The sequence below is a fragment of the Dermacentor variabilis genome, chromosome 7 (genome assembly GCF_050947875.1).
Source record: "Dermacentor variabilis isolate Ectoservices chromosome 7, ASM5094787v1, whole genome shotgun sequence".
In the NCBI taxonomy this organism is placed as follows: Eukaryota; Metazoa; Arthropoda; class Arachnida; order Ixodida; family Ixodidae; genus Dermacentor; species Dermacentor variabilis.
The window spans coordinates 18,993,497-19,014,600 of NC_134574.1; the positions used below are offsets into that span (position 1 = coordinate 18,993,497).

The window sequence follows — 21,104 nt, forward strand, 5'->3', positions numbered from 1 at the left end:
TCCAATTCACCAAGCATAAGTGCAGGAGCTGCTTATAAAGGAATCCAATGTTCCCCACATGTAAGTATTGCGAATCCCTTCTAATGTGACCGCGGCTCTACATCGCGAGCGCTTTCACACCACAAGAGAAGAGTACTAGCACTCTTTTCTGAAGGAGTGCAATTTCTGTTAGGAGTACAAGCACTCTGTTTGGGGGAGTAGAAACATTTGGTTTGGAGGAGTAGAAGTACTCGGTTTAAAAAGTAGAAGCACTCGGTCTGGGGTATACTATTACCCTTGTGGGGAGAGTATTAGCACTTTGTGGAAGAGTACTAGCACTATCTTGCAGTGGAGTAATAAAACTGTCAAGGGGAGTTATTCTACTCCCTCCCAAAGGGGTCAATCTACTCACGAAAAGGCAGTGAAATATGGGACAAGCAGATACTCCCTTGAATAGAGTTTCCAGAACTCTGTTTTTACAGTGTAGCAAACTGCTATGCTCATCACACTGACAGACGCTTAAACCCCAATCGCTGTTTTTGCCGACAAACAAATGAAAAGCACGGAACTTACAGCAGGCACAGCAACTGGTGCCTGGCCAAATTGGGCAGTGACATTAGGAGAAGATAAATAGCACAGTAATGAGACGAGCCTATGCACGAGCAACCAGCGGTGCGTGAAAGGTACATTTATTGTAGTCAGGTTGTGAGCGCTGCCATGAGGTGCTCCATCTTGGAGAGGAATGAGCGTCCCTGCATGCGTGCCAGGCAGACTTGGCGGAAGGCACCACTCAGGTTGTGCCACTTGCGGTCGCGTACCAACGTCGACGGGTAGAAGTCTTGCTGCTGGGGCGAACACGATACGCACACCTCGGCACCGGACTGGGGACCGCACCGCACAGATATCATCCTGCAAAGCAGCAGCATCGGTTGCACCCGCTCTCTGCAATGTTTGATACATATTAATTTTTTTTATTCAGGGGTTCTACATGTCAAAACCTAGATCTCGAGATACAACGTATAGTGGGGAACTCCATGTTAGTGCCCCAAGCATGGTAGACTGGCATTCTTCCATTTGGCCCCCCATCAAGGTGGCTGGGATTTGTGTGAAGCATGTTAACACATGCTTAAGACCAAATGCGTAGTGCACACAGGATGGCACTGGGCATCGAGTGGTCTGTTCTCTACAACGCAGGTAGCACCATTCCGAGGCACGGTCAAGTTCAAGAGTACACATCACTCACGACACCCTCTATGCATGCACACGGTACATCTTTTAATCAAGAACTACATGTTTTACTATTTTTGGTGCTCGTTTTTGAAGTGTACAGGCTGTTTTACATGCTGCGACTGGAACGAGAGAAATCGGTGCAGTCGCACGCGTTGCAATGCGATTTTTAGAGGGCCAATGTCACTTCATTGCGATTTCAAAATGCGCGCCCAGGGTTGCTTGCTTCCAGGTCTTGTGGCGTTTGCCGCGTAATTTTTTTTTAATGTAATGCAAAAAAAAAAAAACTGCATTTTGATATTATTGACCTGTCATTATATAACAGGAGCAAATAATATGCCTGCTTTGTCATTTAAAAATAGTTTGATGTTCAGATTTTTTTTCGAGTGTGCAACAGAGGTTCCTCAATTTCAGTGCGAGAAGACATGGCGGACATTCACAGCTGTTCGCAGCTGGTCGTTCCGACGTTGTGTGTTGTCTCATGCGTCTTCTATATCCGTGTCGTTCGGCCTGTGCTACAACAAATTAGATGACCTATCAACAAGCCCATATAGCTACTCTCATCATCATCATCATCATCATCATCAGCCTGGTTACGCCCACTGCAGGGCAAAGGCCTCTCCCATACTTCTCCAACAACCCCGGTCATGTACTAATTGTGGCCATGCCATGCCTGCAAACTTCTTAATCTCATCCGCCCACCTAACTTTCTGCCGCCCCCTGCTACGCTTCCCTTCCCTTGGGATCCAGTCCGTAACTCTTAATGACCATCGGTTATCTTCCCTCCTCATTACATGTCCTGCCCATGCCCATTTCTTTTTCTTGATTTCAACTAAGATGTCATTAACTCGCGTTTGTTCCCTCGCCCAATCTGCTCTTTTCTTATCCCTTAACGTTACACCTATCATTCTTCTTTCCATAGCTCGTTGCGTCGTCCTCAATTTGAGTAGAACCCTTTTCGTAAGCCTCCAGGTTTCTGCCCCGTAGGTGAGTACTGGTAAGACACAGCTATTATATACTTTTCTCTTGAGGGATAATGGCAACCTGCTGTTCATGATCTGAGAATGCCTGCCAAACGCACCCCAGCCCATTCTTATTCTTCTGATTATTTCCGTCTCATGATCCGGATCCGCCGTCACTACCTGCCCTAAGTAGATGTATTCCATTACGACTTCCAGTGCCTCGCTGCCTATTGTAAATTGCTGTTCTCTTCCGAGACTGTTAAGCATTACTTTAGTTTTCTGCAGATTAATTTTTAGACCCACTCTTCTGCTTTGCCTCTCCAGGTCAGTGAGCATGCATTGCAATTGGTCCCCTGAGTTACTAAGCAAGGCAATATCATCAGCGAATCGCAAGTTACTAAGGTATTCTCCATTAACTCTTATCCAAATTTCTTCCCAATCCAGGTCTCTGAATACCTCCTGTAAACACGCTGTGAATAGCATTGGAGATATCGTATCTCCCTGCCTGACGCCTTCCTTTATTGGGATTTTGTTGCTTGCTTTATGGAGGACTACGGTGGCTGTGGAGCCGCTATAGTTATCTTTCAGTATTTTTACATATGGCTCGTCTACACCCTGATTCCGTAATGCCTCTATGACTGCTGAGATTTCGACAGAATCAAACGCTTTCTCGTAATCAATGAAAGCAATATATAAGGGTTGGTTACATTCCGCACATTTCTCTATCATCTGATTGATAGTGTGAATATGATCTATTGTTGAGTAGGCTTTACGGAATCCTGCCTGGTTCTTTGCTTGACAGAAGTCTAAGGTGTTCCTGATTCTATTTGCGATTACCTTAGTAAATAGTTTGTAGGCAACGGACAGTAAGCTGATCGGTCTATAATTTTTCAAGTCCTTGGCGTCCCCTTTCTTATGGATTAGGATTATGTTAGCATTCTTCCAAGATTCCGGTATGCTCGAGGTCATGAGGCATTGCGTATACAGGGTGGCCAGTTTCTCTAGAACAATCTGTCCACCATCCTTCAACAAATCTGTTGTTACCTGATCCTCCCCAGCTGCCTTCCCCCTTTGCATATCTCCCAAGGCTTTCTTTACTTCTTCCGGCGTTACCTTTGGTATTTCGAATTCCTCTGGACTAATTTCTCTTCCATTATCGTCGAGGGTGCCACTGGTACAGTATAAATGTCTATAGAAATCCTCAGCCACTTGAACTATCTCATCCATATTAGTAATGATATTGCCGGCTTTGTCTCTTAACGCATACATCTGATTCTTGCCAATTCCTAGTTTCTTCTTCACTGTTTTTAGGCTTCCTCCGTTCCTGAGAGCATGTTCAATTCTATCCATATTATACTTCCTTATGTCAGCTGTCTTACGCTTGTTGATTAACTTCGAAAGTTCTGCCAGTTCTATTCTAGCTGTAGGGTTAGATGCTTTCATACATTGGCGTTTCTTGATCAAATCTTTCGTCTCCTGCGATAGTTTGCTGGTATCCTGCCTAACGGAGTTATCACCGAGTTCCATTGCACACTCCTTAATGATGCCCACAAGATTGTCGTTCATTGCTTCAACACTAAGGTGCTCTTCCGGAGTTAAAGCCGAATACCTGTTCTGTAGCTTGATCTGGAATTCCTCTATTTTCCCTCTTACCGCTAACTCATTAATCGGCTTCTTATGTACCAGTTTCTTCCGTTCCCTCCTCAGGTCTAGGCTAATTCGAGTTCTTACCATCCTGTGGTCACTGCAGCGCACCTTGCCGAGCACGTCCACATCTTGTATGATGCCAGGGTTAACGCAGAGTATGAGGTCTATTTCATTTCTAGTCTCGCCGTTCGGGCTCCTTCACGTCCACTTTCGGCTATCCCGCTTGCGGAAGAAGGTATTCATTATTCGCATATTATTCTGTTCCGCAAACTCTACTAATAACTCTCCCCTGCTATTCCTAGTGCATATGCCATATTCCCCCACTGCCTTGTCTCCAGCCTGCTTCTTGCCTACCTTGGCATTAAAGTCGCCCATTAGTATAGTGTATTTAGTTTTCACTCTACCCATCGCCGATTCCACGTCTTCATAGAAGCTTTCGACTTCCTGGTCATCATGACTGGATGCAGGGGCGTAAACCTGTACAATCTTCATTTTGTACCTCTTATTAAGTTTCACAACAAGACCTGCCACCCTATCGTTAATGCTATAGAATTCCTGTATGTTACATACTATATTCTTATTAATCAGGAATCCGACTCCTAGTTCTCTTCTCTCCGCTAAGCCCCGGTAGCACAGGACGTGCCCGCTTTTTAGCACTGCATAGGCTTCTTTCGGCCTCCTAACTTCACTGAGCCCTATTATATCCCGTTTACTGCCCTCTAATTCGTCCAATAGCACTGCTAGACTCGCCTCACTAGATAACGTTCTAGCATTAAACGTTGCCAGGTTCATATTCCAACTGCAGCGGTGGCGTAGAGGTAGAACACCCGCCTCGCGTGCAAGAGGTCCGTGGTTCGAATCCCGGTGCCGGCAATTTTCCACCGGATTAAAAAAAAAATCCGCGTGTTGATAAAATTGCACAAACAGGCCTGGAGTGTGGCCTGATCCCGGTGACCAGAACCGGCAACGCACTCCCTCACCAGAGCAGGATTGGCCACCCTGGTGCAGTACTTGGCCACAACCTCCTATATGAACACAACAATAGCTACTCTCATCACATATCAAATAGGCAGAATTTGGCTGCAGCGAAGTCATTGTGTCAGCGCATGCGCCCTATGCGTGCTTAGCCTCAGCTTTTGAAGAAGCATGCATACTGATCGTAATTGCACATAAGCAGCGCCTCGTCCTAGCCATGTCCTTGGTGCAAACGCAGCAGCAAGCACAAGCTCGAAAGCCCCCTTCTGCCCCTGAAGGAAGCCATGATTTACCTGTGTGTGATTACTGAAGGTGGAATGTAATTTGTGTTGTCAACTTCAATCTTATCTCGATCCTGGTTCGTCTATTGCGTCATGTGGGCTGTAAATATATATATACAAGTCCTCTCTGAACATTTTGAAAGTAGTAAAAGCAGACGCCACAATTATTTTTCAGGAGCTGCAGTCACCTGTTAGTAGCATCATAAAATTCCGACAGATGTGGGCGTCATCTGTCTCGCGCTGTTAGCACACTGCGGCTACCTAGAAGCTCAAATCAATATGCTGCAGTATGTAGTGCGGCGGCATAGCCCCATGGCAAACACTAAATACGTTGTTAGGAGTACATTTGTGCAGTTTAACTGTGGTTGCCACAAAGGAACTTGCCACAGAGAAAGGGTCTTTGCCTTGTTTCAAAACAGGGACACCAATGGCTTCTTTCCATACGGTTGGAAGGTATCTGACAGCCCAAATTGTGTTGAAAAGTGCGAGTAGTGTAACTTGCGTGCATTGTGTAAGTTTTTGATAATTTTATACATGATTCTGTCAGATCCCGGTGAAGAGCTCTAGCATGCGATCAAGGCAGCTCTCAACTCGGCAATACTAAAACGACGGTTGTATGGTTTACTCTGTAGGCATTTTCTTATGAATGGCTTACATTCTTTGATTTTTTTATATTTGAGAAAGGATTGTGAATAATAGGTTGAACTTGACACCCTCTCAAAGTGCTCCCCAAGTGAATCTGCCTGGTCTTGCAGGGTATCGCCTTGTGAGTTTACCAAAGGGAGTGCATATGTTTGTCGCCCTCTTATCCTACTAACCCTTTTCCAGACTTTGGCCTCATCTGTATTCGAGTTAATACTCAATAAAAACTTCTGCCAACTCTCTCTCCTGGCCTGTCAGCGCGTTCTCCTGCCTTAGGACTTTACTTTCTTAAAGTTAATAAAATTCTCCACAGTGGGAGAAGTGCATAGCGACCCCAACGCTTTGTTCTGTTTCCTACGAGCGATCCTACATTCATCGTTCCACCACGAGACACGCCATTTGCATGCCAAGCCACTTACTTCTGATATGCATTTCGATGCAGCATCTATTATGAAGGCTGTAAAATACTCCACAGCAGCATCAATTCCTAACGAAGACATGGCATCCCATGAGATACTAGTGAGAGTTCGGAATTTCTCCCAATCGGCTGTATCAGCCTTCCACCTAGGAGCCTGTGGTGGATATTCGTTTTCTTTAGGTGTTCTTAGCAGTATGGGGAAGTGGTCGCTTTCATAAGGATTGCTGGTAACTTCCCATTCAAGTTCAGGCAGTACAGACGGGGAAACTAGGCCAAGATCAATTGAAGAAAAGGTTCTGTTTGCAAGACAGTAATATGTGGGTTCCCTCTTATTCAGCAGACAAGCACCGGAAGAAAAAAGAATTGTTCAACAAGACGACCTCGCGCATCTATACGAGAGTTGCCCCACAGGCAGCTGTGTGCATTGAAATCGCCAAGAACAACATAAGGTTCTGGCAATTCATCTATAAACGACTGAAATTCATGTTTGTTTAATTGGTAATGTGGCGTCATGTACAGCGAGCAAATGGTGATGAGTTTGTTTAGGAGGACAACTCGAACTGCCACTGCTTCAAGGGGCGTTTGTAGCTGTAAACGTTGACATGCTATGCTTCTGTGTATTACGATGGCAACACCGCCAGATGATGCGACAGCATCATCATGATCTTTGTGAAACGTAACATACTGTTGGAGAAAGCTTGTGCGTTTCGATTTTAAGTGTTTCCTGTAAACACAGCACTTTTGGATAATGTTTGTGGATAACTGAAGCAGCAGAAGCTTGATGTGGGCAAGTTGGTTGAGCATACTTGATGAAAAAAGAGAGCGCTACGAAGACAAGGACGAAAGAACAACATGTACGACAGACAAGCGCCTTGTCTGTCGTACATGTTGTTCTTTCGTCCTTGTCTTCGTAGCGCTCTCTTTTTTCATCAAGTTTGTGGATAAGTTCTTGCACATCATCAAGGTTTTTAAGAAGGCCTCTGATGTTCCATTGAATAATTTGTGCATCCATATTGAAAGTAAATTGGTGCTGTGTGTACAGAAACAGAAGTAGTACCTTAGATTACAGAGCTGTTTGGAGGCCCTGTAACATGGGTTTTGTCCTTTCTAGAGCGTTCGAGAGAGCCTCACCGAGACGCTTGGTGTGCCGTGAGGATGGGTGCAGTGTCCATTGCCTCTTGCGAGACGCCAGACACGCACTCTTGCGAGCAAAAAGTTACCCGAGAGAGTCCTGCCTCGGAGTGCAAGACTCCTGCGCCCACCAGCCCAGTGGTCAATGGGGCTGCTTTTGGGTCTGAGCTGTGCCGGCTGTTGCCAGCGCTGAAAGGCGCCGGGGAAGTTGAGGCAGCCTCGACTGTGCCCACCTTCGGGGCTGCTATCGGTCCTGCGGGATCGCTGCGTGTAGTGCAGGTTGCCACAGATAACTTTTCTGAGGCTGGCAACACAAGGGTAGCTTGGCCTGTTTGCTGGTTGGGTAGAGTAGGCTTACCTACTTCCACCCTGGGGGCAGGAGCCAAAGGTGCCAGCTCGCTGTGCGCGGGCTGGGCACTTGGCATTGGCCGCTGCGACGCTGCCCCCCCGACGCACCGCATCAGCATAAGGTGTGCTGTGGAAAGGTGAGCACCTTTACGAGCTTCCTTAAACGAAATGTCTTTTTTGACTTTAGGGTTATTATGTCTTTTTCTTTCTTCTAGTTTGGACAGGAGTGTGAGGCTGGATGATCACCACTGCAGTTCACACAGTGAGGTGTGCCACTGCAGTTGTCGAAGAGGTGGCCCTGCACTCTGCACTTTGCACAAGTTATTTGACCACGGCAGCTCTGCGAGCCGTGGCCGAACCTTTGGCATTGGAAACAACGTCTAGGGTTTGGAATATATGGTCGGACAGTTAGCCTGATGTATACCACTTCAATGGTTTCCGGCAGAACGCTAGTTGCAAATGTTAGGACAAGGTGTTTGGTGCGAATTTCTTTGTTGTCCCATCTAAGGATAATACGCTTTACATTGGTTACATTTTGATCTTTCCAACCTTCCAGGAGTTAAGCTTCTGTCAAATCCTGGAGGTCTGCCCCTGACACAACTTTGCGTGAGCTATTCATTGATCGGCGTGGTGTAATAGAAACTGGTGTTACCAAATACTGCCTAGCTTCTAGTACTGGTGTTTCTGAGGGACCTCAAGAAGAAGGTCTCCGCTGGCCATTTTCGTCACTTTATAACCTGACCCTAGGGCTTCAGTCAAAGATTTCGCAACTAAGAATGGTGAAATGAATCTGGCCTGTTTTTCAGAGTTCTCACTCTGTACAACATGGTATTTCAGATATGTCTCTTTTGTTAAGTTGAAGCATGTGCTTATGGGGTGGCCCTTGTTCCACCCCTATGTGCTTATAGGGTGCAGCTGTAGCATAGAGGTAGAACACCCGCATCGCGCGCAAGAGGTCTGTGGTTCGAATCCCAGTGCCACGCAATTTTTCACCGGATTAAAAAAAATCACTGTGTTGATAAAATTGCATAAACAAGCCTGGAGTGTGGCCTGATCCCGGTGACCAGAACTGGTAACGCACTCTCTCACCAGCGCAGGATTGGCCACCCTGGTGCAGTACTCGGCCACAACCTCCTATATGAAACCAACAATCAAACCCGGACCTCAGTCCCCAGCAGCTGCACAGCAACTGACCACGGCGGCGGTCAGACCTGCGACGCAGCAGAGGGTGCAAAGAATCCCTGGCTCCGGAGAGGCCATCATTGGAATATGAACCTGGCAACGTTTAACGCTAGAATGTTATCTAGTGAGGCAAGTCTAGCAGTGCTATTGGAGGAATTAGAGGGCAGTAAATGGGATATAATAGGGCTCAGTGAAGTTAGGAGGACAAAAGAAGCATATACAGTGTTAAAAAGCGGGCACATCCTGTGCTACCGGGGCTTAGCGGAGAGACAAGAACTAGGAGTCGGATTCCTGATTAATAAGAATATAGCTGGTAACATACAGGAATTCTATTGCATTGACGAGAGGGTGGCAGGTCTTGTTGTGAAACTTAATAAATGGTACAAAATGAAGGTTGTACAGGTCTACGCCCCTATATCCAGTCATTAAGACCAGGAAGTTGAAAGCTTCTATGAAGACGTGGAATCGGCGATGGGTAGACTGAAAACAAAATACACTATACTGATGGGCGACTTCAATGCCAAGGGAGGCAAGATGCAGGCTGGGGACAAGGCAGCGGGGGAATATGGCATAGGCACTAGGAATAGCCGGGGAGAGTTATTAGTAGAGTTTGCGGAACAGAATAATATGCGGATAATGAATACCTTCTTCCGCGAGCGGGATAGCTGAAAGTGGACCTGGAGGAGCCCGAACGGCGAGACTAGAAATGAAATAGACTTCATACTCTGCGCTAACCCTGGCATCATACAAGATGTGGACGTGCTCGGCAAGGTGCGCTGCAGTGACCACAGGATGGTAAGAACTCGAATTAGCCTAGACCTGAGGAGGGAACGGAAGAAACTGGTACATAAAAGGCCGATCAATGAGTTAGTGATAAGGGGGAAAATAGAGGAATTCCAGATCAAGCTACAGAACAGGTATTCGGCTTTAACTCAGGAAGAGGACCTTAGTGTTGAAGCAATGAACTACAATCTTGTGGGCATCATTAAGGAGTGTGTAATAGAAGTCGGTGGTAACTCCGTTAGACAGGATACCGGTAAGCTATCGCAGGAGACGAAAGATCTGATCAAGAAACGCCAATGTATGAAAGCCTCTAACCCTACAGCTAGAATTGAACTGGCAGAACTTTCGAAGTTAATCAACAAGCGTAAGACAGCTGACATAAGCAATTATAATATGGATAGAATTGAACATGCTCTCAGGAACGGAGGAAGCCTAAAAGCAGTGAAGAAGAAACTAGGAATTGGCAAGAATCAGATGTATGCGTTAAGAGACAAAGCCGGCAATATCATTACTAATATGGATGAGATAGTTCAAGTGCCTGAGGAGTTCTATAGAGATTTATACAATACCAGTGGCACCCATGACAATAATAGAAGAGAGAATAGTCTAGAGGAATTTTACATCCCACAAGTAACGCCGGAAGTAGTTGAGAAAGCTTTGGGAGCTATGCAAAGGGGGAAGGCAGCTGGGGAGGATCAGGTAACAGCAGATTTGTTGAAGAATGGTGGGCAGATTCTTCTAGAGAAAATGGCTACCCTGTATACACGATGCCTCACGACCTCGAACGTACCGGAATCTTGGAAGAACGCTAACATAATCCTAATCCATAAGAAAGGGGACGCCAAAGACTTGAAAAATTATAGACCGATCAGCTTACTGTCAGTTGCCTAAAAGCTATTTACTAAGGTAATCGCAAATAGAATCAGGAACACCTTAGACTTCTGTCAAGCAAAAGACCAGGCAGGATTCCGTAAAGGCTACTCAACAATAGACTATGTTCACACTATTAATCAGGTGACAGAGAAGTGTGCGGAATATAGCCAACCCTTATATATAGCTTTCTTTGATTACGAGAAAGCGTTTCATTCTGTCGAAACCTCGGATGCCATAGATGCATTACGGAATCAAGGTGTAGATGAGCCGTATGTAAAAATACTGAAAGATATCTATAGTGGCTCCACAGCCACTGTAGTCCTCCATAAAGAAAGCAACAAAATCCCAATAAAGAAAGGTGTCAGGCAGGGAGATACAATCTCTCCAATGCTATTCACAGCGTGTTTACAGGAGGTATTCAAAGACCTGGACTGGGAAGAATTGGGGATAAAAGTTAATGGAGAATACCTTAGTAACTTGCGATTCGCTGATGATATTGCCATGCTTAGTAACTCAGGGGACCAATTGCAATGTATGCTCACTGACCTGCAGAGGCAAAGCAGAAGAGTGGGTCTAAAAATTAATCTGCAGAAAACTAAAGTAATGCTTAACAGTCTCGGAAGAGAACAGCAATTTACAATAGGCAGCGAGGCACTGGAAGTCGTAAGGGAATACATCTACTTAGGGCAGGTAGTGACGGCGGATCCGGATCATGAGACGGAAATAATCAGAAGAATAAGAATGGGCTGGGGTGCGTTTGGCAGGCATTCTCAGATCATGAACAGCAGGCTGCCATTATCCCTCAAGAGAAAAGTGTACAATAGCTGTGTCTTACCAGTACTCACCTATGGGGCAGAAACCTGGAGACTTACGAAAAGGGTTCTAAATTGAGGACGACGCAACGAGCTATGGAGAGAAGAATGATGGGTATAACATTAAGGGATAAGAGCAGATTGGGTGAGGGAACAAACGCGAGTTAATGATATCTTAGTTGAAATCAAGAAAAAGAAATGGGCATGGGCAGGACATGTAATGAGGAGGGAAGATAACTGATGGTCATCAAGGGTTACGGACTGGATTCCAAGGGAAGGGAAGCATAGCAGGGGGCGGCAGAAGGTTTGGTGGGCGGATGAGATTAAGAAGTTTGCAGGGACGACATGGCCACAATTAGTACATGACCGGGGTGGTTGGAGAAGTATGGGAGAGGCCTTTGTCCTGCAGTGGGCATGACCAGGCTGATGATGATGTCCTTAGGACATTGGTGCGGCCCCTCTTCTGAGGGTGATGATCAAGCATGCGGAGAAATGCGGGTGGTCCCATAGTACTTGTTTCTTTTCAGCAGCAATGGCGGCCACCCACCATGGAGCCTAACTTGGAGATGATGCAGCGCTATAACGCGTAAAGCTGCAGGCACCAACTGTACACTGCCACTATAACCTAATATATTATACCCAAGGGATGGCACATACACAAGGTTAACCCAAGCCGCCTAGGAAAATTAGGAAGTCACGGAAGAAAAGAGATGATAGGACAGTAAAAGAAAGAAGACAGGAAAGAAACAAATTGAACAGGGGGACAGGAAAAGGCGACTGCCGATTTCCCCCAGGTGGGTCAGCCTGGAGGTGCCGTCTACGTGAAGCAGAGGCCACAGAACTGTGTTGCCTCCGCCCGGGAGCCTTAATGGTCCGAACACCCGTATCGGCTCAACCCCCAAGATCCCCCTTTTTCCGGACATGGCTAAGCCGCGCCCGGCTACACGTTGAAGGGTCCAACCCTCGTGTGCTCGGGTACGTGGTGTCGCAACACACCAAATGCCTGCTGACGCAGACGTCCCTGCGGGGGTGGCCAGGATTCGATCCCGCGACCTCGTGCTTAGCAGCCCAACACCATAGCTGCTAAGCAGCCACGGCAGGTTATCTGGTATTCCTGAAGATACTGCATTAGCATCATTTTATGTGTGCTTGAATTGTCTGCATTGACCCAATGCTCAAGACAGCAGAGGCTGGTGCCTTTGCTTGCTGTTAAAATGCTGCTTGAATGTCAATAGCATACTACATATTGTTCTAGGGGAAAGTGTTAAACATTGACAATATCTCTAAGCTTTTATGTGTGTTTTTTTATTTCATTTCATTTATCGAAGCCTTAAAGGCCCGGAGGCATTACATAAGGCGGGGGCAAACAAAGTTTCAGGAACTCTTCATCACGCAAAGGAGGGAAAGAGGAAGAAAAGATAGATGATGAATAGAAAAGGAAACAATGCTCAGGAAGAAACTGAGCAAGCGGCACTATCAGCAAGATCACTGTGTAAAAAAACTACTAAATACAACTAAATACATACTACATAAATACTATTAAATACATACTATGCATGAGAATGAATCAATAACAATTACTTAACAGGGGTCATATAGCAAATGCATTTTTAACAAAACGTTCTAGGTAAGTTCGATTGTTAGTTCCTCACGGAAAGTCGTGTGGTCGGCGGAAGAAACGATACAGTCTGGAAGAGTGTTCCACAGCGCTATTGGATTCGGAAAAAAAGAATCCTTCATCGAAGACGCGCGGCACCGAATGTGCGCGATTGGACAGCTGTGGTTGAGGCGGGGAGAGAGTCTAGGCGGGGGTTGTAGTCGAAGGTGTCTGGCTATTTGGTGATAGTAGTAAGAGTGAAGCATGCAGAGACGCGAGATGATACGAGGAAATTGGAGACCGGGAAGATCGAGTGTGTGTTTTAGTTCAGTTATGCTGGTTTTACTTGAGTAGTTTGACATGATAAAGCATGCAGCACAATTCTCAATGGCTTCTAATTCTTAGGTGAGATATGCTTGTGAGGGTTGCCAGATAGATGATGCGTACTCCAGTTTCGGCCGAACGTATGTCTGATATGCAAGTTTTTTAAGCAATGCAGATTTCAGATTGCGACGCAAAAAACCAAGTGTGCGCAAGGCGTTTCCGCATATTGTTTCAATGCGAGTAATCCATGATAATGACGATGTCAAGTGAACACCTAGATATTTATAGCAGTCCGTTCATGGTATTTTAGTTGAGCTTATATGGTACGGGCAATTTGTGATGCTGCGCTTACAGGAAAAGGACATACATTGGCACTTATTAAGGTTAAGAGGCATGAACCATTTTTCACACCATGAAATGATAGTGTCTATGTCTTTTTGTAGGTCAATGTAATCACCAGGGTTATGGATGGCATTGTAGATGACACAGTCATCAGCAAAAACTCAAAGTCTGGCTTTTGGGTCTTCATGAACAATGGAATAAATCTGTTTACCTTTGCAACTTTCATAATCAATACGTTAAAAAAAATTTTAGGAGGCCGCATTAAAACTAAGATATAGACAATAAAGGTATGCCTAAGTACAGACAGAGCACATTTGTGTGCTTGAGTGGCCCGCTGCGAACTGCGACAGGGTCCGTAGCTGCTACCTCGAGGTAACTGCTAGGTTCCACGTATGTTTCTCCTATAGCCCATAGACCCGGCAAGTGGCATGATCATGTGCACTCTCATTGCAGTATTGGCATGCGCTTCTTTTATGTGCAAGCGTACATGGCTCGCCAGTAGAATTGGTGATGTGATGTTTGGAGCTGCGAAGGAAGCGAGTGCCGGAGGAGGAAGGCGCCTAAAGGTGAAGAGAATCAGGCGCTGGGGAAAGCACGAAGGAGCGCGCACCACGATACCATGCTTCTCCATACAGGGTGGTGACACGTCCGCTTGCGCCGCCAGATTGTGTCAGAACATGTAAAAACGTGCTATGAGGGACAGCGAGAATTTGAGTGCTCATTGTTTACCGTTCTCGCACCACTCTTTTTCCTCCTCTAATCTCACTATTCAACCAATTCAAAAGCAAAACATTAGCAAATTTTGTTTCCTTTCTATACTTGTGAATTTATTCATTCCCCACCAATACGAGCGTTCTGTGCCTGCTCAAACGGCAGCACGAGCGTTGGAACAAATCGTGGAAGCAGACGACAGTGAACAGGTTATAACTAGCGCCACTCTGCTCGTACGTTCTGTCCCTAGCGAAAAAACAGTTGAACTAGGCCAGGCGTGCTGGGCAAGAGACATCTGTGCAGATCTGGAGTTCAGAAGGTCCAGGTAAATACAATGTAAACATTCTCTTTTGTCAGTGTCTTTACACACATAACATTTTGGCGGAAGTTTGCCATCCCCATCCTAATCCCAAAGCTGCGCAGCGGTCGGTACATCGAGCTTGTCACCATGCTTCCTGGTGAAGAGACTGCAGCAGCAACGGCTGCAGCTCGTGAAGCTGCTCCAATCGTCACTGTTGGCCACGATTGCAACCTTGGTGTGGTCTCTGGCGTGTCCCTCCAGCACGACATTGACGAATGGATAAAGCTCTATGAATGCATTGATGCCAATAAAAGGTGGGAGTGGGACCCAACGATTATGCTTGCTATTGTCGTCTCAGCGTCATCCCATGCGCGTGGCTCCAAATGCATGGAGATGAGGTAACCAGCTGAGACATGTTCAATGAAAAGCTATGAGAACTGTTCAGCAACCCCTTTAAGCGCAAGGTTGCCGCGAGAAAGGCTCTTGCGACTCGTTTTCAGACATTTAAAGAGCCATACGTTTCATACATCCAAGACGTCTTCGCTGTTTGCCGCAAGCTGACTACACTATGTCTGAACCTGATAATGTGGCTAATATACATACAAGGAATCGCGGATGACGCTTTCAATTTGCTTGTTTTCAGCAACGTCTAGCCTCTCAACACATTAATAAAAGAATGCCGTCACCTTGAACAAGCTAAGAGCTGCCGTATCACACACCACTGCAGGGTGTCGGAATGAATGTTTTTCATTCTGGTATTACTTTCGTTCCACTGCAAAAACTTCCATTATGATTCTGCCCCGGAAAGAAAAAGAAATTATCCATAACGGTTGATAATTGTTTTCACTTGCATGCAAAAATTTTCGAAGCAAAGTACCTATAAAAACATAGTACTACTTATTTTTCTCAATAAGTGGATTATAAATCCGGAGATCACGCTCAGCGTCCTGAGCGTGATCTCATGGCGCTTTTCACTGGTCGATTCGGAGCAGGATTTCTTGCTCCATGGCAACGAATCCAAATTTCACTGGTCGATCTGGAGAGGGTTCGCACTTTCTGCTGGTCATTTCAGATCAACTTGCTCCGTGCCGGATCGCTCGCTTGCTTCGCCACCGAGGCTCGGATTCGGGCGAAAATAGCTCGCGTCACTTCCATCTTCAAGCGAAATCAGTACCCGGTCGGTACGCGTTCAGTGCTGCTGTAGAGCTCGCGTTTAGTGATGAGAGCTCAGACGACAGCGATTACGAGGTGAAGCAGGTGTTGTACAAAGCCTTCTATGTACATTGTCCATGCACAATCCTTGCAAGCGCGACATCAAAATGACGGACTTTGCGACTGCCGCGGTCAAATTACGCAAGGGGGACGGTGACTTTGGTTGCTGTGGAAACGTACAGTCGGGCATAGTTTCCGGAATCAGTTTGTGTGACGTGTACGCAGACTTCCTGTGTGATCAACCACGGAGCATTTTTACACTCTGCCAGCCTATTCGAATTTTTGAAACCCAAGCGCTCGCTCTAGGATTTCGGCGGCTGCTCCAGATCAACCAGTGAAAAATGCCATCAGAAGGAGCATGTCATCGACTCTACTCGCTGAAATGCGATACCAATGTTCCGATAAAACGAATTTAAATGTGCATAAACGAACGATAAAACTTCAATAACAAGGCATAGTACCCATAGAAAACGTAATGATAGCCTCTTCAGCGTGTGAGCCCTGGATTTTGCTACAATGCTGATCTGCTAGTGCACCGAGCGGCAGGCTTGGCGCTTACGCAGACACCTGAGATAAGCGCCAATTCTGACGTTGCCCCACGTCGGTTGTTTCGGGTTGCCGACTTTCCCTTTGAAGCAAAAACCGATCAAAAATATTTCGGTTTAGCTATGTCATAAAAAGATAAATGACATTTCGGATACATTTTTGTTCCGGTCAAAAATACCATTTTGTTTCGTTTTCATTTTGATACACTGCACACCACATCATGAGGCTGCTGCTAGGTCGACATGTGAGGGTTGACCGCGTCGGTCCACCACCTGTGACGATGTCATTGTTTGGAGCGAGGTGGCTGCCTGTTCGCCAACCTTCTCCACGACGCCTCCTAATCTGCCAGCAACCATGATTGCTATGTTTCAAGTCATCGTCAGACAGGAATTTGAGAGCATGGGTCTCAATTCCCATGTGTTTATCGACTCAACCCAGCGTTCCCCAGTTTTCTTGCGGTGCTCGTCGTCTCCGGGAATTCTTTTCCGCCACATATCGCAACCCATCCCAATGGCATACTCCTGATGACAAGCATATCTGCTTCCACTGGTGTAGCAATTGTCACGATCCACCCGGGTTCGTGAACAAGGGAGGGCTTGTGGCACCCTCCGTTAGACGGACACTCCCGCAGCGTGGTGTTGCTGAATGATGACTGACCGCCGAGCAGCCGCGCTCGTCGGTGTTTATTGCGGTGCGGTGACCAATGTTGCCTGCCGAGCTTAGCAGGCCACCAAGCCTGGCGGTGAACAAACATTATGCCTGAGGGGGCGTCCCATGCTTGCTACACCCCCTTACCCCCATTTTGTTTGTTAAATAAAAAACAAACGTCCATGTTCAAAATACGAGGCTCTGCCTCCACCCTAGCTGGGTCGACGGTGCCTGCTATTCAGGTGAATAACGGTCCGCTGGCCTCCGCTGTCAAGTACTCCGCCTGGGCACCAGTGTTGATGGGTCGGGTGTGGCAGCGCCGCGTGCTGCCTGAGCCAGCCTCGCTCCATCCGGAGGGTCTGTAGTGGTCGGTCTTGTGAGTGGTGCCGGGCTAGACACCGGTCCAACGGGTGCCGCACCACTGGCAACGGCTGCCGCCTCTGAGGTGGGTCGTGCTCCGCTAGAAGCGACTGATGCTGCCACTAGTCCTCCTGCGGGCTGGAACTCAGAAGTGGCAGTCGAGGGTGCTGGTCAGGTCCTAAGGCGAGGCCTGACATGGTCGGCGTGTCTGTGCCACATGGCCCCCATCCGGCATGCGGACGAGCAGTGATGAGGCGCTGGCAGGAGACACCACTTGTCCGGCAGACCAGGGTGGACCAGGACGGAAGTTCCTGGCAAAAACTGGAGCTCCCGACTCTGGCAAAGGCCCGGGACGGCACCCTTGGTCAGCAGCTAGCTTCTGCTTCAGCTGCTTCAAGAGCACTGTGGATCGGAGGTCCAGATCCAAGACGTCCAAGGCTGTCTTGACCATCCGACCCAGCAAGAGCTCACAGGGGGCACGACCAGTGACATCGTGGGGCGTGGCCCGGTACTGGAACAGTTTCCGGGCAATCTGCGACCGGAAATCCCCAGTCTGGCTCTTCTTGAGCTTGTCTTTGACAGTTTGCACCACCCGCTCAGCTGCACCACTTGAAGCAGGGTAGTACGGTGGAACCATCATCTGGCGGATTTCGTTTTTCATCAGCCAGGCCAGGTACTCTGTGCTGGCGAAGGCAGGACCATTGTCGAACACGATGACATCTGGCAACCCCTGGGCAGCGAAGACCTGTCGTAGCGCTGCAATTGTTGCACCTGCTGATGGAGTGGTGACAAGTAGAACTTCCACCCACTTTGAAAAGGCGTCCACCACCACCAGGAAGTAATGGCCCTTGAAGGGTCCCCCAAAATCCACATGTAGGCGGGACCAGGGTCTCTGTGGGAACTGCCAGGGGGTGATCTCCGCATGACGCGAGGCTCGTTGATGCTCCTGGCAAATTTGGCAGCTCTGCACCAACTGAGCGATGTCCTGGTCCAGGCCACCAAACATGGGACCGGGCCACCATCTTGGTTTTTTCTACATCAGGATGACCCGCGTGCAGCAACTGCAGGATCCTGGATTGGAGACGTTGCGGGATCACCACCCTAGAACCCCCAGTAGGCAGCCCTGCTGTAAGCTCAGCTCAGCGGCCTTGCGGCTATAGGCCTGCTGCAGCAATTCCACTCCACGGGACACCGCCTTGACCACCTGAGACAGGACTGGGTCCCGGCTGGTCGCTTGAGATACCGCAGATCTGGAGAGCACTTCCAGGTATGCGTGTTCCAGCATAAACACTTCTGCAGGTTCTGGCACAGCATCAGGCACCTCTGGTAGGGGCAGGCGGCTCAGGGCATCAGCAGATCCCAAGTCCCTCCCCGGACGGTAAACCAGCTGGTAACTGTAAGCTGCCAGCCTCAAGGCCCAGTGTACCACTCGAGGTGATGATGCCTGCACAGGAACTGCATTGTCAGGCCTCAGCAGCCCCAACAGTGGCTTGTGGTCCGTGACCGCCTTGAACTTCCGGCCGCACAGATACTGGTGGAAGCGTTCGACACCGAACATGAGGGCCAAACCTTTCTTGTCCAGCTGGCTGTAACGTTGCTTTGCAGCTTGAAGCCGTCGAGAAGCAAACGACACAGGGCATTCCTGGCCATCCTTGTCCCGGTGTGCCAGGACGGCTCCCACACTGTACGCTGACGCATCTACGGTAAGGACGACAGGCTTAGCAGGATCGAAGTGCATCAGCACTGGAGCCTTGGTGATTAGCTCCTTGCTGCGCTGGAAGGCCCAGTCCTGCTCCTTCTTCCAGACCCATTGTTGACTATCTCGAGGCAGAAGACTGTAGATGCTGCGACAGGTTCGGCAGAAAACTCCTGTAGAAGTTGATGAGGCCGAGGTAGCTCTGAAGCTCCTTGTTCTGGGGCTTAGGTGCCTTGAGCACAGCATCAACTTTGCGGGGAGCCAGGGCTAGGCCTGCCTGGGAAATGACATGTCCCAAGTACTCAACGCTGGGGGCTAGGAAAACGCACTTTTCCAGCTTGAGCTTGAGGCCAGCGTCCTGCAGTCGTGCCAGGACGTTGTGCAGGTTCTGCAGGTGATGATGATGATATGTGCTGTTTTGTGGCGCAAGGGCCAGGTTTGGCCAAAGAGCGCCATGACGTGGTAATGTTGAAGATGTATTATGGAAGATGTGACTTGGCTGTAAAGTGGCCTAAAAATATTCGCTGTAAAGTGCGTAAAATCTACGTGCTATAAAATTATGGCGATGACTTATGACGAATACTATGAAGATTAAAATCCATCGTAGAAGAATGATGCAAATTATAAAATATATAAGATCGTAAAATTACTTGGAGCACTGCTGCCTCGACAGAGCCCTTGAAAGACAAGGGCCTAGAGGCATGTGCTATACTAAAGAGATATCGCAGCGGCATCCTCTGAAGAGAGGACCCGCTACGAAAATGTGGGGCTAAAAACATGCAAGACAACATCTTTCAGAAAACTTAGGACGGCGTTGGTGTCAAATAAAGGTTCTGGACCGAGTAGCATTGCGGGATGAAGGGGGATGTGATGCCGGTATGCTAAAGGAAAATGTTTCTTTCTTTCATATTCAGCTTCCCGACACTCCAGGAGGACGTGGAGGACGGTCAGCCTCTCCCCGCATCTACCGCAGGTTGGAGGATCATTTTCAGTGAGTAAATAGTTATGCGTGCCGAACGTGTGTCCTATTCTGAGACGACAGAATAGGACATCTGTTCGGCGCGATTTTGTAGTAGACGGCCAAAATCCTAACTGTGGTTTTATCACGTGGAGCTTATTATTTGTTTCCGCGTCCCATAGGCGTTGCCAGTGATTTCGTAGTTTCTTCCGCAAGAAGGGCTTCAGATCTGTGACAGGAACTGCAGCGGTGGGATTAGCAGAATGCCATGCAACTGACGTGGCCATCTGGTCCGCCAGAACATTACCTTCGATGGCCCTATGTCCTGGCACCCAGCATATAATCACATGCTGGTTAGATATATATGCGTTACATAAGATGGAATAGAGTTCAATTATAACAGGATTTTTGTGCTTACAGAACGAGATCAAAGCCTTCACAACACTTAGGGAGTCCGTATAAATAACTGATCTTTTGAGTTTTGATTTCCTTATGTGCTTCACGGTCGATAATATTGCATAGGCTTCAGCCGAAAAGATACTAGTTTCCGGATGCAGTACGCCGGATTCCGAGAAGGACGGACCGACGGCTGCATAGGACACCCCGTCGTGCGACTTCAATGCGTCTGTGTAGAACTCCGTGCAGGAGTGTTTGTGTTGGAGTTCCCGGAAATGCATTTGGATTGCAATCTCTGGGGCGTTTTTTGTAACTTCCATGAAAGATGTATCGCAATGTATCAACTGCCACTCCCAAGGAGGTAGCAGCTTGGCTGGATGCATTAGGCGAAGTTCGAGAAGTGGAACATGCATTTCATGACTAAGCTCCCTCACACGCAGCGAGAAAGGCTGTCTTACGGAAGGACGATTACGAAACAGTGTAGCATATGTCATGTCGTTAATGGTGTTAAAACAGGGATGTTCAGGATTAGAGTGGACTTTCAAAAAATATGTTTGGCTGATGTGTGTTCTCTGGATATGAAGTGACCACTCATTCGATTCTGCATATAAGCTTTGTACGGGACTCGTTCTGAAAGCTCCTGTGGCTAAACGGATACCCAGATGGTGAACAGGGTCTAGCATCTTTAGCGCGCTCGGGGCGGCAGAGTGATAAATCACGGCACCATAGTCTAGGCGTGAACGAATGAGGCTT

At 47.6% G+C, this 21,104-nt stretch overlaps 1 protein-coding gene across 2 annotated transcripts in view; it reads right to left on the bottom strand.

Annotated features, from left to right (window-relative positions):
- Positions 1 to 621: 621 nt before the first annotated feature.
- The window catches only part of MED17 (mediator complex subunit 17), a 305,063-nt gene continuing 284,580 nt past the window's right edge, over positions 622 to 21,104 (bottom strand). Inside the window, exon 15 of one of the 2 annotated variants that reach the window (XM_075698299.1) lies at positions 622 to 921. In XM_075698299.1, coding sequence (XP_075554414.1) covers positions 678 to 921 — 244 coding nt within the window. In that variant the 3' untranslated portion in view covers positions 622 to 677. The remainder of the gene's footprint in view (positions 922 to 21,104) is intronic. The other variant, XM_075698300.1, reaches the window with a different exon arrangement.